The 17,478-nt window shown below is 34.0% G+C and overlaps 1 protein-coding gene across 1 annotated transcript; it reads left to right on the top strand.

Annotated features, from left to right (window-relative positions):
* The first annotated feature begins 9,719 nt into the window (after positions 1–9,719).
* On the top strand, positions 9,720–11,826 carry LOC107830254 (exocyst complex component EXO70H1). The gene has a single exon (XM_016657762.2). The coding sequence runs from the start codon at positions 9,793–9,795 to the stop codon at positions 11,695–11,697; it is 1,905 nt and encodes a 634-aa protein (XP_016513248.1). The 5' UTR covers positions 9,720–9,792; the 3' UTR covers positions 11,698–11,826.
* The last annotated feature ends 5,652 nt before the right edge of the window (positions 11,827–17,478 follow it).

Below are 17,478 nucleotides of genomic sequence, written 5' to 3'. Positions count from 1 at the left end.
CTTGTGAATTTAGCAGGAACAAAGAGCCTGGGGATACAGACGTGAAGGAGATCAAGGATATGTTAAAGTGCCTTCTGGAACAAAATAATGAGAAACAACTGCAGATAGAGAGGCAAGAGGCAACTATTCGCAACTTGGAGGCTCAATTGAGCCAAGTGGTTGGAGCTATTAATGCTCAACAAGCCAATATTGGGGATAGTAGCCAAGAAGAGCATGGATTTGAGGTGTTAATTAAGGAAGTCAGAGTAGAACATCAACAACCTAGACAACTACAATTTGAGGATGTCGATGTTGAAGAAGTGAGACTAGAGTCAGCCAAGGATTTTGAGGATACAAATTTTGTTGACCCTAGTATCATTGATGTTGAGGATGCTGAAAGTCCTGAAGTTCATGTGTTTGAGCGCATTGGTCCTCACTCTAAATATTTTTCCACATTGGGCTTGGATGATAATATGGAAATAGAGTCATCCGAGCCAATTGAGGAGTCAAGGAATGAGGAACAAGGTGCCTACAGTCTGAAATTTTTCTTGCCAGAAAGACAGAACTACATACCTCATCTAAAAGCCAAGAAGTATAGAATAGTACAATGGTTGCTTGGGCCAATTAGATTTGTTCCTCCACCCCTAGATCATAGCCGAAAACTTGATGTCAAATTGGGGGTTCAATTTATAAGCTCAAGGTGGAGGCAAAAAGTGATTCGCATCGTGCCGCGACGTTAAATCAAGCGCTTGTTAGGAGGCAACCCAACTTTATTGCTTTCTTTTATTTTTTTTAATGAATTATTTTTGCAGTGTCAATTTTTTATTTTCTAGGAGCATGGAAAGCGAAGGTATTGGAAAGATGCAACAACAAACCAAATGGTTGGAACTAAGTGTGAGGTATCCGCACGAAGGACCAAGCTTGGGAGAAGTCTGAGTACCCCATGAGCTGTTAGTGCTTCGGCCTTTGGCCTACCAGAGAGTCTCTTTTATCCTTTTATTAGTTATGATGTGCATTGGGGACAATGCACAATTTTAAGTGTGGGGTGAGGAGATTGTCTGGGTGACTTTCTATGCTATTTTAGTTGTGTTAGTTTAATAGAATAATTTTTTTTAAAAAGAAAAGATTGGACTTTTCTCGACGATGGATCTATTAGACAATTTTTTTGAGGGATTTAAGTCTAAAGAAAAAAAAACAAAAAGATTTTCTTTTGTTAGGTAGTGTAGCAATTAGCCCTTGGGTTTTCTTTAAACCACAGTTCTTTTCCAAGGGTTTTGTTTGAACCGGGTGTAGTTATTTTTTTTTGGAGTAGGAGCCATTGTGTTGTGTTTTGAATTAAAGCAATATCTTTTGACTTTGTTATGCCTTGAGAATAGTGAGTACTTTGGTTGTGACGCTTAGACTCAGTTTTTGACTCTTGTATAAGTACCTTAAATTGTATGATCTTAACTTTGCTTAACTGCTTTGACTAGAGTGTCTATGAATCCAATCCTGAGTGAGTTATGTGCCATGTGTGTGCAAGGTTTTGTGTCATTCTGTGCATTGCATTTGATGCCTAGAACTTGCCACGTGTGTTTGCAAAGCGAAATAACAGTTTTGTTCAGTCTTGGAAGTGATATAGGCGTTTCTTTGTTGAGCCAGATATGTATATTTTATCCGCCTAATTGTTATGTATCGTAGTTAACCCCTTTGAGCTTGTAATCTTGTTTCTTTGGCAACCACATTACAAGCCTTACCCATTTGTTCGAATTAACCATCTATTTGAACCATTGTAACCTCTCATGAGCACTTGAATTGTTAATGAACTTTGTAAAGGTTAAAATGTGGGGTAGTTGGTTTGTCTTTTTAGTGGAACAAATTAAATAAGGAGAAAGGTGCACTGTTTTGAAAAAGTAAGAGCCACTTGAATTAAAAAAAAAGTAGTTGGATTGTTGTGAAAAAAAAATTCCTTGATAAGTGGTGGCTCTTGATGTAAGTGCGCTTAAAAAAGAATGGGGTAATATACATTGATGTGAAGGTGGAGTTTTGGTTTGACATAAGTATTGTGTTTGAATGTTAAAGTATATGTATTAAAGTGCTTAGGGAGGTGTAGTCCACTCTTATATATAAATGTATCCTACCCGTCCCGTAGCCTACATTATAACCAAATAAAGTCCTAATTGATCTTTAGATTGAGTGAGCTTTATTAGTTGAGTAATACACTACGGTAAAGCTTATGGTGCATCTTTTGTGGCATATGATTATTATTTCTGAGAGTGAGTGAATTCTTTCTATCTTGAGTTCCTAAGTGTTCTTAAATTTTATGTGTGGAACTACTCTCTTTTGTTTTGTGAGGACACTTGATTCATGAAGGAAAGGTAATGTCAGTGACCTCTATGTTAGAGTAAGTAGGTGAGTTGTGAATAATGCGTGGTACTTGTGAGTCAAACCTTGAGGTGAAGATGTTACACTTTTGTGCTTAGTCTATTTTAAATATTCTTGGTGTGATGAGTTAGGACAATATTTTAAAAAGGTCGTGTCTATATAAAGTATAGTTTGATTGCTCGAGGACGAGCAATGGTTTAAGTGTGGGGTGTTGATAATAGGCTATAATTGCGTATTTTAGTCGATTATTACACTCTAATTTACTGCACTTCAGTTGAGTTTGCGCTTTAATCGCTAGTGTTTTGCACTAACGGTATGTTTTATGCCTTGTAGGAGTGATTCTGAGCTATATAGATATTATGGAATGAATTCAAGTGATTTGGAGCTTTGAAGTCTGAGTAAAAGCCTAAGGAATTAATCCGGGATCGTATTCGGGGATCAACGGATGATAAAGCAACAAAACGAAGACTCGAGTAGGCATATTGCGTACTGTCTAGTAAAATACACATAACCTTTTTTTCAGAACTCTATTTAGGCTCCACAATATATGGTTGGAAAGCTAACTCAAAGGACTACAACATTTATGTTTTACGTGTTTTCAAATTCCAAACGGAACAGGTTGAAAATCGCAGTCGAAAATGCAACCGCGGAGCTGAGGCGGGCTGAGGCAGTATACCTGCCATATACCGCGGTTGACCGCGGCCGCGGCAGTCCAGACGTGAAATATTGTCATTTTTCGCATAGGAGAAGGTATAATTGTTTGGGTCCGACCCTACTTGGTATATACACATGGAAAAATGGTATTTTTAAGGGTGGGACACACTTTTGACATAAAAATTAGACCTAAGGAGGCTAAGGAGAACTAGGATTCGACCTAAGGAGTCAAGAACACAATAGGAGCAAGGCGGGGAATTCTTCAACGAGTTTTTCCTTCCTCTTCCTATTTTTCATTGTTGGTTATGATTTTTAGTATTGTAGTTTTACATACTATTATGAATAGCTAAATTGTTATCTAGGGTTTTGATAGAACCTTTTGTAGGATAAATTCTTGTTATGTTTTTATATAATTGAGCCGTTGGATTTCTCTACTTGTTCAACTACGTGTTTATTATTGTTGATTGAATGACCATTGATTGACTGTGCCTATTTATTATGTATTGCTTGAGAAAGGATACGAACAACGTCACTTCTAACGTATGTGAGAAATCAATACAGCGGGTTTAAAGGTAGGTTTAGAAATAACAAAACCTTGACGTGGTCATAATGAGCGGTTAGATAAAGCCAACTAGCGTACTTCGAGAGAATATGTCTAGTAAATTGTTGTAGTTGCTCGAGAGAGAATTACAGCACCTAAAGTGCTCACGATCAGTAGATAATACATTGGCAAAATTGTAGGGAATATAGCTAGAAGGATTCCGACAATTGGGAAAATTATAACTCTAGACCTCTTTAATTTAGTCTCCAACCTCTTTATAACTCTAGACCTCTTTGTTATAGCTAAACTTGTCTTATCCATTGTTTGGTTTGATGTATTAAAGCATTGCACAATTTCTAAAAGAATTGTTTGTTTACAAAAATACCCTCAAAACTAGTCCATCACTCAAACGTTTTAAAAGAAACATATGTTGAGAAATATTTTTATATGAAAAAGTTTAAAAAACTATTTGATTTGTCTACCTATATTGTAAAATAAAACTAAATATTTATTTATAAAAAAGGAAATATGCTAAGTATTTATTTATTTACTAGATATATAATTTTATTTCTCACTATTTGAATTATTTTAAACTTGCATTAATATAATAACTAGCATATTTTAATCAAGCATAAATTTTGAAGGACAATTTTATCTTTAACTAAGCTAATACATGCATTAAAACCCATTGCATTGCTAATACCATGGTTTTCTATGTATTAGTTATGCATATGATAATACCAAATAAGATGTATAACTAATGCTTGCATAACTAATGCATAGGTTCAAAATATCTACCAAACAAGATATTATTAATACACAAAGCTAATGCAAACATTATTTTATCTAATGCATCCTACCAAACGGCTCCTAAGTGTCTAATAGGAACAAACCTAACTTTAAGTATTTAAGTGAAAAGTGGTACCAAGTTTAGATGACTACTTATGTATTTGGCGTTCTATTTAATATATAGGAATCATATTTAGGAATTTAATTGAGTAAACTTTGTAAAATGTAGTATTATAGAGCATCTAATGAGACCATGGAAGGTTATGATTGGTGACAAATGTTGGGCTACAAAACAACAAGAATCATTTTCCAAGATAAGGCTAGCTATATCATGTAATTATGCCTTCTTTTGTAATCGCTATTCTTTGGGTCGTTTGGTTGAACGACAAGTTATGCTGGAATAAGTTATACTGGAATTAGTTATTTTGGTATTATTTTTTATTGATTGTTTGGTATGTTGTATTAATTCTGTAATGTTAATTTTATTACTTTATCCTGAGATAACTTATCCGAAGATTATTATGTCACCCTCTGACAAATATAAGTTATTCTAGTACTATTTTTAATCTATGAGATAAAATATTCCAGGATTAATAACTAAACAAGGAATAAGCAATACTAAATTTTTATCCCATGATTATTTTTGCTTATTAATCATACCAAATGAACTCTAAGTAGCTTCTGCTAGGATAACGTTACATTATAATAACTAGGGGTGTACATAGGTCGGGTTGGTTCGGATTTTACAATTACCAAACCAAACCAATTGTGTCGGATTATTAAATCTAAAGACCAAACCAAACCAATAAAACTCGGATTTTTCAATTTCGGGTTTTCTCGGGTTTTCGGGTTATTCGGGTTTTTTTTCCCCCGTAAAATCTTCGTAGAACAAAACATATAACGTATGCTCAAAAAATTTCTTTAATCCTAGTAAGATACAACTATATAATATATTTTCCAAGAAAATAATACAAAATATGAGACGTGTCATGACATTATCCTAAAATATTCAACAATAAAATTATGTAATATAAATATTACTAATTAAAAAGCCATAATAAAAATATACATAATCTAAAAGTACTAAGTCATGCTAAAATAAATAGATTAATAAGAGAGTATTAATTACATGACTAAACGCTAAAGAAAAATGAAAATAGGTTATGCATTTTTATCTAAATTATTGCAAAACAAAAAATAGATATTCAATACATTCCCGATCGCAATATTGAATTGAATGTCTTTTGTTAGCATTAGTATTGATTTGATTTTGGTTTGGGCTTTTGTTAGCATTATTTAATTTACTAATATTAATAGCTATAAAACTTACTGGAGCATTCAAAAGTTCTTAGTCCAACCTTGAAATAATACATTAAAAGATAAAATTATGAAATTTTTTAAGAAATATTTATAAATTACATCACAATAAGTATATTTATATATTAAATATATCTAAAATTTTTATATATGTAATGTCGAGTTGGTTTGGTTTCAGTTTGACTTTCTTTAGTTAAAACCAAACCAAACCAATTATGGTCGAGTTTATTTTTCTAACACCAAACCAAATCAAACCAAACCATAGTTGAGTTATTTTTCTCGGTTTGACTCGGATTATCGGATTGATGCGATTTGTCGGTTTCCTTTGTACACCCCTAATAATAACATTTTGGGCACTTAATTTTTTATATGCTAGCTATATCATCAAACGACTTTACTTTAATCTTTTATAATAACATTTTGGACACTTCGTTTTTATTTTTTATTTTTTTTAATTTATAGAACAAATATTCAGATTAAAGGTACTTTAGGTCCACCCCCAACGGTTCACTTTCAGAAGCTAACATAAAATCAAACTTATCCCATTACATCATTTAGCTGAAGGGAGATGAAAATTAAAAAACTCTAATTCCAGATATCCAATTATTACTCGTCTAACATTGAAAGATTGCACGAAACTAATTAAAGTTGCAGGTCCAATTTCACCTATCTATTTACAATAATAGATTCAAATAAGTATTAAAGATCATCAGTAGCTACTTGCAATAATGCTAGTAATTTATCATTTTAGTACTGATACGAGTTATCATCTGCACAGCAAGCAACTAATTAATTATACATAAGAAAATTTAATTGGACTTTTCTGGATGAATGACGCATTATTAATGTTTACTTCTCGTGTTCTTATTTTTCATACATCAACAAAGATATCCACCAAATTGATAGGGGGGAAAATAGAAAATTTTATGTTCTTGATAAAATAATACATTATATATCTTAGTGATCGTTTTGAGTATAATTAAAGGCTGACGAACAATTTATGTTGTCAACCAAGTCCGATTAAAGTGGTTTGAATTAGAGGGTGGCTCCACGAGACTTAGCAATTAGTTTTTTTGGGAGGCAATTTGTTCCTTTTCGTTTGGAGTTTTGAGTGGAAAAAGTCTCACCTTATTGTAGTCTAACGCTAGGGTTATGCATTTCTCTGTAATAAAATAAATAGATGAAGAAAGGGACTGACTCATTCTCTGGTTTAGAAGTCCAACTTATCTGCGAAATCATGAACCATGACATCAAAAGAGGTTATTATTATAATGTTAAAGAACCAATATGGGAAAAGATGGAATTCTTTAGCAATTATGATCAAATGATATCTGGGGGGAAATATTTGCTAGGGAAGTTTGCTTTATTCATATGCTTTTGACCCTTATCCCCAACGGTAATATATGACGATCAGGGTCAATCCAGAACTCTTTTTGCCAGTATTTTATTTTAATTATAAAACATTAATTAAATGGATTTGTCGGTTTACCAGTTTTGTTTCCAGATAAATTCAATGGATTTGTCCCATTTGGTAACTGTGTCGTAGCTTTTTATGCAATTATCCCACCAAGAAGCAGCTGGGCTATTAACCAATAAAAAAAAAAATTTAAGTAAACTTTGCACATAAGACGTATGTATAAAATTAGCAGCAGTAAAGCCCCCAACATTGCAATTAAAAATTGTGATGAAAAGAAGGAAATTTTAATATTATACTATTTTAACTGGTGTTTTCATAGAGTATATCGTGTAAGAAATATTAACTCTTAATCAATGTTCTCAAACATCAAGGGAAACTTCGCAAAATATTTAACTCTTAGGTGTGCTTTGTCTATATTTGCTAATGAATATTTACTATTTGAAATATCCTTTATGTGTCAACTTTCTCTAGATTGAACACTACATATTATTTGGCGATTCTATAATTTTAGCTAAGTTTTTAGATAAAGTTATTATATTTAAATTTCGAGTATGATTTTAAAGATAGTTATAAATAATAAGTGAGTATAAGATATATTTCGAGGAGATATTTTATTTTTATATAAAAAATAATAACTTACATTAAGTAATTCATCAAATATTTTGAGTACGTTCAAAGTTGAAGGAAATCAATTATAACCCAATTCATCATTTCATTGCTAGGTAGTGAAACCATTTCGAACATGATCATTCTAAAAAAACATTTGTGTAGCTCAGTTTCTTTACTATCACAATTCTATCAAAAGCTTTGACAAATAACACTAACTTGGAACTAATAGATGACTATATTAAGCTTGAGTATATAAAAGTTGACACGATAAAGTACAGACATACTAAATTAAGAATGAATCACCATTTTTCTTTTTTATTGATTTTGCTTGATATTATAATTAACAACTAATTAGTGAAGAATAAAAACAATGGTATAGTATGTATAAGTCTTTCAATGGTTACCACCAGGTTCTCGGCATTGTTTTTTCATTTGAAACAAAGTTTAAGGATTTTTCTATTCTTGTTTTTGTTTAAGCTTAGCTTAAAAAATACGGAGCAAATATTCGGTTTCACGTGGAGTAAAATCTCTACATACAACATAACTGGGGCTGACAATTTGGGCCTTAAAAATGCCTCAAATTTTTTATTTATTTACTAAAATGTGATAGCAATTGAAGTAATAATATACAAAGGCAGGGGCAAAGATTTTCTATAAAGCAGACATATCAGGGAAATACAGCACAAATGGGGCTGACATGAGTCCTTAGAATGCGTAAGAAATTTCTTTTATTTACAAAACTTTGTGATGGCAATTGGGGTAATAATATGCAAAAGGAGTGGCAAATATATTTTAGGTAAAGCAGGCATGTCGACGAAGAACACCCTGCTTCACCTAGTAGGGGTGTTTATCGGGCGGATTGAGCGATTAATTACTCTTAACGGTTTGAACGGTTATCGGCTTTTAAATGTATTAATCCGTTAGCCACTCGATAAGATTTCGAGCGGATTGGTATCGGTTTAGATCTTATCGGGCGGTTTATCAGCCTAATTCAATCTATATTGCGTGTATTAATAATTAACGCCTACGTAAGAATGATGTAGTGTGTCATGTATTGTAGAATGAAAAGATGAAACAATGGCTGCCAACCATCACATAGAAAAGCAAGAATATGGATGGGAATCACTGTACCAGTCATCATTTATATGCATTGAAGAGCGATCATAATCATCAAACTGAGAAAACAACATTTCCTTATTCATTACATACAACAACATTATACAAGTAGCCTAGTAATGTTTTAATGGAGGAAAAGACTATTGTTTCCTTATTGATTTAAGATCATATGCTAATGAATATCCATTCAACTAAACCATTCAAATTGCAGAGAGAGATCATACAGTAGGGTACATATACCTGCTGGTTGAAATTTAGGTGTTAGGGTTTCTGATTATTTAGGAATTAGGTGTTAGAGATAGAGTACTGGAAGTGGAAGGGTTTTTGATATTTAATATATATATTAATATATATATATATATATATATTTATTTAACAGGTTAACGGATTATCCGTTAAGAAAATTGAATAATCCGCCCCCAAACCGATAAGCCGTTAATAAAAAAATTTCAATTTGTTCCCCGTCCGTTAAACCGTTAACCCGATACCAATAAGCCATTAAGCTTCGTTTTCGATTTCGGTTCGGTTTTGAACACTCCGATCACCTAGTACATTCCCACTTCTAATATTGTAGATAGAATATAACTCTCTTTAATTATCAAAGTGGCAAGTGAAGGAGCTTTGTAATTTTGGTAAAAATGTTTTACTATAAAGGCAATTTGGTCTCTATCACTCACCAGCAGAATAAATACAAATACAAAAATATCTAAAACTCAAGGTGGCAAGTGGAGGACCTTTGTAATCTTCGTAAAAAAAGCCAATTCGGCAGCTCTCTCTCAACAGTTGAATAAATCCAAACATAAAAAGTCAAAATTTCAACAATCACGCGTTGCTTTTCCTTTTCAACCATCTCCATGCCCTTTAGCCTTCAGTCAACGTTTCTCTACCTCCCTTCTATAAATACCCCTCTCCTTCAAAATCCCCATCAATCTACCTATCATCTTCTCTCTCTAAATCTCTCTCCCTCTCTCTAGAAGTTGAAATCTTTACTTGTGAAAGAAGCAAAATGAGGACTGGTTTTTTCTCTTCACCTATACATTCTTCTACTACTTCTAATTCTCCTTCACGTCATACTACTTTTTCCGAAACTTTAATGGAGGAAACAATTAACGACGCTGGAGCAGTTATTAAAAGATGGGATATAGACGTTTCCTCTTCCAGTAGTTCTTACAATAGAGTCGCTAATCTTTTCCGAGATTATCGTGATGAGGCACATCAATTTCTTGACGCTGTAAACAGATTACAACATGGTATGCATTTTGTTATTAAAGAAAGTTCCAGATCCGAACTCCTTATTCAGGCTCAAAATCTCATGCAAATTGCTATGAAGAGACTTCAGAAAGAAATGTACACTATTTTATCTGGGAATCGTTATTTCTTAGACTCAGAAACTGTGTCTAATTCTCGATCCTCTAGAGCATCAACTCGGTCCAGTGTTTCCGACGAAGATGATGAAATTAATGAGATAATTGATGCTGAGGTTTCGGTTTCAAGTACTCGAGTTTCTGAGATTGACAAAGTGTCTGAACGTGTCATGGCGGATTTAAAAGCCATAGCTGATTGTATGATTGGTGCTGGTTATGGTGCAGAGTGCGTTAAGATTTACAAACTTAATCGAAAATCAGTTGTTGATGAAACTTTGTATTATTTAGGTGTTGAAAAATTAACCTTATCACAAGTTCAGAAAATGGATTGGTCATTGCTGGAGCAGAAAACTAAGAATTGGTTAAGTGCTGTGAAAATAGCAGTGAGTACACTTTTCCAAGGGGAAAAAATTCTCTGTGATCACGTTTTCTCTGCTTCTGATTCAATTAGAGAAACGTGCTTTTCCGAAATTGCTAAAGAGAGTGCACTCACGCTCTTTGCGTTTCCAGAAATGGTGGCAAAGTACAAAAAGTTATCTCTTGAGAAAATGTTCAGTGTGCTTGATTTGTACAACTCAATTTCCGAGCTATGGGATGAAATCGAGTTGATTTTTAGTTTCAATTCGTTAACAGTGGTCAAATCTCAAGCGGTGACGTCACTGGTCAAACTCGGTGAAGCCGCGAGGTTTATGCTTTCGGAGTTCGAATCGGCGATTCAGAAAGATTCATCCAAAGCGGTGGCATGCGGTGGGGTCCACCCTCTGACTCGGTACGTTATGAATTATCTCGTTTTCCTCGGCGATTACAGCGGTGCGTTTTCTGAAATAATCGTCGATTGGCCGCTGTCGATACAATCGCCGTTGCCAGAATCTTACTTCCTCAGTCCAACTCCCGACGACTATGACTCGCCGTCTTCCGCCGTCTCCGTCCGCCTTGCGTGGCTAGTCCTCGTCCTCCTGTGCAAACTTGACGGCAAAGCCCAGCACTATAAAGATGTTTCATTATCCTATCTGTTCTTAGCGAACAACTTAAACTACGTCGTTTCAAAGGTCAAAAAGTCAAACCTAAAGCTTTTGCTTGGATCCGATTGGTTATTAAACCATGACGCTAAGGTAAAACAGTACATTTCAAATTACGAGAGAATGGGATGGAGCAAAGTACTAACGTCATTCCTGGAAAATTCTACGGCTGAGATGTCTCCACCTGAAGCAAGAGATTGGTTCGTCACATTCAATTCGGATTTTGAGGAAGCGTATCGAACGCAGAGTTCGTGGGTTATACCCGACCCGAAACTCCGAGACGGAGTCAAAATATCATTGGCTAAAAAAGTTATTTCCGGTTACCGGACGTTTTACGAAAAGTATCGGGAAATACTAAGAAGTGGCGGAGTGAAGTCAGTTGTCAGATTTGCCCCTGATGATTTGCAAAATTACTTGTCGGATTTATTTCATGGAACCGGGTCTTCAGAGCATGGGACGACGTCGTACAGCTTATCACATTCATCGCCGTCAGTTTCAACGTCGTCATCTCCGTCACATGGCCGTTGAGAGTTAACAGAAGACATTTTTGTACATGGAATAAAATATTTTATTTAATTTGCGTATAGAATTTTGTGAGTATAGTGGTATAAGAAAATATATTCAATTCATTCATTTAATGTAAAGAAAACACTTGATGCATATAGTTGTCTTTTAGATTTGGATGTTTTCTTTGATTGTGTTGTGGACTAATAGGCTGGCCGTTTTCCATGAATTTGACGAATTCCCATCTAAATTGAAAAGGTCACCTCAACTTGGCTCTTCTTATCGGGTACCTACTATCTATCGTAGGTTCCTTTGTAAACACTCAATTGTTACCACTAGACGTGTACAAATGAAACCGACAAATCGTATCAATCGATAATTCGAGTCAAATCGAAAACAAATTCGATTATGGTTTGATGTTGTAAAAAGAAAAAACCGATCATATTTGGTTTAGTTTAGTTTTAACTAAAAAAAAGTCAAATCGAAACCAAATCAACCCGACATTATATTTATAGAAATTTTAAATATATTTAATACATAAAAATATTTATTGTAGTGTAGTTTATAAATATTTCTTAAGCTTTTTTATAGTTTTATCTTTTCACTTATTATTTAAAGTTTGGACTTATAATTTTTGAATGTTCCAATAAGTTTTATAGTTCATAAATGTTAGTAACTCAAATAAATCCTACAGCAATATCAAATCAATACTAATATTAATAAAAGACATTCAATTCAATTGTACTATGAATGAAAATAGTGTTGGATATCTTATTTTTTCCGTGGTTTAGATAAGATGCATAACTTATTTTTCTTTTAGTGTTAGTCATGTAAATAATAATACTTATTGGTCGTACTTATTTTAGCAACTTATTAGTAATCTTAGATTTTTTTTTTCATTATGGCCTATTAATAATACTTATTTTATGCGATTTTATTATCTTTATTGTTTAATATTTTAGTATAATGCCATGATTCATCTCATATTTATGTTATTTTATTAAAACACCTTATATAGTACTATATAAGAACTATATTATGTTATCTTACTAGGATTAAAGAAATATTTGGAGCACAAATTCTATACGAGAGTTAGGGTTTCAAAGGAACCAAATAGAAATCGAAAGAACCTGTTGTAAACTTCACCGATCATAACATATCCAAGGAACCAATTTTGCCCGATTAAACAGGCTACCTTTGATACAGGCAAAAGAGATTCGATCACGTCAGCTCCTAAACATCGGCTTCGAGATACTCAGCCTCCGAGCCAAACCAGTACGACCTTATTTCAGTGCCATGACAAAGAGTTCCTACTGCCCACCAGCTATTTAGGGTTCTTTTAGTGGGTATTCAAGCCATCAAGGTCAGACGTGCTATGAAGACTTTATGGAAAAAAAATCCGAAAACCTGAGAAAAATCGAGATTGAAAAATCCGGATCTTATTGGTTTAGTTTGGTCTTTAGATTTACTAACCCGATATAATTGGTTTGGTTTGGTAATTAGAAAATCCGAATCAACCCAACCTATGTACACCCTTAGTTTCAATTATTAGGAAAATGAATTGATGACTCTTGATATAATCTTGAGCAGTTTCATCTCGGGCTAACTTTGTGCTATTTGTATATCATGTCCCTTTATAATTTTAAATTTAAAAAAATAATTTTTTTAGTTTTCTTATGTGTAAAAGTAAATCTCCCATGTGTAAAAGAGGTAGGGTTATAAAACTAAAAATAAGTTTATAAAGAGCCAAAAAATTAATTGACCCGCTAATTTTTAAGGTTGAATTAGATTAAATCTTTTTTTAGCACAACTAAGCCAGCGACAAATCAGATCTAAACTTCGTGAATCAATTAGTGCAAGTAATTTTTTTTTTCTATAACGCTGTGAATTATCATTGATAACAACAAATAAAAAAAAATGCTATGATCCTTAGGCCTTAAAACATCCATTAGTTACACAATATTTTCTTTGCAAAAACCTTAGAGTTGTGTACTTTTCTACACTGTTTAAGTACATCTAATCTTTTTACAATCTTTTTTTTTTAAATTTGTGTGACTACCATCTCAGTATGTACAACTATTCCATGAAAAGCTTTCACTTTCTAGTTTTTCATGTATGGTAGCGGTGGCAAAATGGATAAAAAAAGAGAAATTTTCATAAAACACCATTTTTTAGTAGTAATTAGTCATTTATAGATATCATTTGCTATATTACGGATTATAGATACATTTTTTGTGGTTATAAGATGTATTTGATGTATTTAAGCTATTGTATTCATGAATACAGTAGCAAAAATAGGCGTGAATCAGGGAAGTCCAACTAATCAGTTGTTGTATTCGAGTGTATTCGACTGTATTCATGGAGTAAAACGTGGGATTACAGCTGAACAAATTATTGTATTCGACTGTATTCACGGCGTGAAATAAGGGATTACACTGTTTTTAAAACGGAAAGTGAATCAATTAACATAATAGACTCCTAATATAACTCAACAAACTCAATTATAACACACAAATTTTGTATTTTCAGTTATAAAAAAGATTCTCAACAAAAATACCCCCAAAAATATAACAATCTTCAGAGAAATTATATAATACATCTGAATACATAAATTATATTAATCAAAAAAAATATATGAATACATTCATGGCATATAGCGAGACAGTGAATACAATAAAATACATAGAATACAATGGGATACATTGAAATACAATGAAAAAAAAGACAGTGAATATAATGAAATACATGAAATACAACGAAATACATTGAATTACAATGAAAAAAAAGACAATGAAATACATGAAAATACATTGAAATATATTAACAGAAAATCAAGTTAGTCAGCCCCAAACTCCATCGTCTTTGTTCAAGAACAAACCCTAATTTTCGGCGAATCCGCCGTTCACCGGAAGCTGGTAGTGAAAACGCGCTGCCTTGGTCCGGCGATAGTGCCTTCAATGGCAAAAAACAATGTCAAAGCCATTTTCTCTAAAGGAGTAGAAATCTCATCAAGATCTAAGCACTGAATAGTACTTGGTATAAAAAAAGGGGTAGAATTGTCAAATAAGGAGGAAGGGAGAATTCCATACAGGAAAGGACAGAAAAGGATGGTAGCAACGGGGATGTTGACGAAGGCGTAATGAAGTCATTTTCTTCTGGAAATGGAATTGGGCCCAAAACGAGAAGTTTTATTTTGTGTCTCATACAACTTACACTAGTTGTATGAGGTTCCTTTTTATCTCACAAATTTGTGGACCCCAATCTTACACTTCTGGGTCCACAGAAATCTAAGTCCACAAAACTGTGAGACAAAAAAATTGCCTCATACAACTAGTGTCAGTTGTATGAGACACAAATAAAATTTTCCGCCCAAAACCCAAATACACAAAACAGGCCATTACGTAGACCATTTCATTCGGTGGAGAAAATATGTGAGGAAGGACATATTCAAGTGCAGACGGACGGTACGATATATTCACCTCCATGCCGGAGAGTTCTGGAAGTAAGATGGAGGTAGAAGATGAGAGAGAGAGGACGAATAGATATGGGGTAGGAGATACAAGAAATTTGAGGGAATAGGAGAAGTTTGAGTGGAGAGAGAAAAATAAAACAAAGCTTATTTTATGGCTTAAAGGTAGGAGGTGATCATAAATAGATATCTGGCTATAAAAAATCAAAAGGTAGTTATGGAATATAATTTTTTAAAAGGGTATTTATTTAAAATAAATAAGATATCAACCTTTGCTATAGGAAGTAACTAATCCATAAAAAACGGTTATCTATTTATATCATCCACTAAAAAATGGGGCGGATAATAAATTTTTTAAAAACGAGTCAAATATAGATAAGAACCATATTATCCACTTAGAAAATGGATAACCAATGGATAAATAATGGCTTCAACTTCTACATTTGTAAAGACTCAAATTGAGGGTTCCTTAAGCTTCGAAGACTAAGCTAGCGTTTGGCCAAAGATTCCCAAATTTATTTTGAATTTTTTTATTTGAGTGAAGTTTGATTTGAAGATGAAAATGTGTTTGGACATAAGTTTTCAAACACACACACACACACACACACATATATATATAACGACCCGTATTTTCCACCCTCGGGAGTCGTAATGGCGCCTACTAATGGGAGCTAGGCAAGCCAAACTTTAACTACTTGCTGCACTTTCATTTTTGCCTCTTTTAACAAACACAAGCCGATAATATGATAAAAACGGAATTTTAAATAAATAAGCGGAAGTCAACAATTATATATCTTAAAGTTACGTCTATTACGACCTTTAAAACCTCAAATACCCAAAACCTGGTGTCACAGTGTCACAGACTGTCTAAGAGTTACTACATACAAGGTCTGAAGAAAATACAATACATTATTTCTAAACAAAGGAAATGAAACAGAAAATAGAGATAAAGGGAGACGCCAGGGCCTGCGGACGCTTGCAGGTCTACCTTGGGTCTCCGAGTGGACTGAAGGAAGCCCTCCAACTACTGTCCGAAAGATGCTCCTGGATCTGCACACAGTGCAGAGTGTAGTATCAGCACAACCGACCCCATGTGCTGGTAAGTGTCTAGCCTAACCTCGGCGAAGTAGTGACGAGGCTAGGACCAGACTACCAAATAAACCTGTGCAGTTTAACCATATACATCGGAGAAGAAGAACAGTAATGTACAGTCAACGTGGGAGGGGGGGGGGGATACTGTGGGGGAGATAATAGTTCCGAATAGAAGACATCAAGTAAGGAAAGAACCAACATAACTAGAATATCAACAAGGAAGCAGAAATCAATAATTTGCACGGCATCACCCTTCGTGCTTTTACTCTCGTCTTCACCAAAATAATACATGGCATCACCCTTCGTGCTTTACGCTCTTCCTCACCCAAACAACAATCACAAGGCAAATAGGGTAAGAGGATCTATAACCTCGAAGTAAATCAAATAACAAGTCATGAAAGAAACAACATAACTCGGATATCAACAAAGAATCAGAAATCAACAAATGCACGACATCACCCTTCGTGCTTTTACTCTCGTCCTCACCAAAGCAATCATATAATAAAAATGTGCACGACATTACCCTTCGTGCTTTTACTCTCTTTCCTCACCATATAATCAATAAAATCGGCACGGAATGGTACATCGTGCGGCACGGCATCACCCTTCGTGCTTTACACTCTTTCCTCACAATAACAAACAATGCACGACATCACCCTTCGTGCTTTAACTTTCTTCCTCACCCAAACAATAATCACAAACAATAGGGTAAGGAAATAAAGGAAATTTTGCAATAAGAATCCGGCAAGGGAACAACAAGTCACCAATTAAATCCCGGCAAGAGAACAATAATTAAACAATTAAATACCGGAAAGAGAATAACAATTAAACAATTAAATTCCGGCAAGAGAACAACAATTAAACAATTAAATCCCGGCAAGGGAACAATAAATAAATCAACAATAGCCTGGCAAGGGTGACAACATAAGGATCTCTTCTCTTTGTCAATTTTACTTCACAATTCACTTCACAATTCGAGCCAATGCTCTAGAGGTTCGATTATCGCTTATAATTTCACAACTCATTTCACAACTCGAGCCAAAGCTCTAAAAGTTCAATTGTCACTTATACTTTCACAATTTCGCTATACAACTTGAGCCAACGCTCCTCAATGTTCATAGGTCACAATTCTTTCCACAAACTTTATACAACAATTAGAAATCTTCACCAAGGCATGAAAAATACAACGAAATCATGAAAATCACATATAAGACTCACGGTCATGCTTGACACCAATGTATAGA

The sequence above is a fragment of the Nicotiana tabacum genome, chromosome 18 (assembly GCF_000715075.1).
Source record: "Nicotiana tabacum cultivar K326 chromosome 18, ASM71507v2, whole genome shotgun sequence".
Classification (NCBI taxonomy): domain Eukaryota; kingdom Viridiplantae; phylum Streptophyta; class Magnoliopsida; order Solanales; family Solanaceae; genus Nicotiana; species Nicotiana tabacum.
This window is presented reverse-complemented; position numbering and strand designations above follow the sequence as displayed.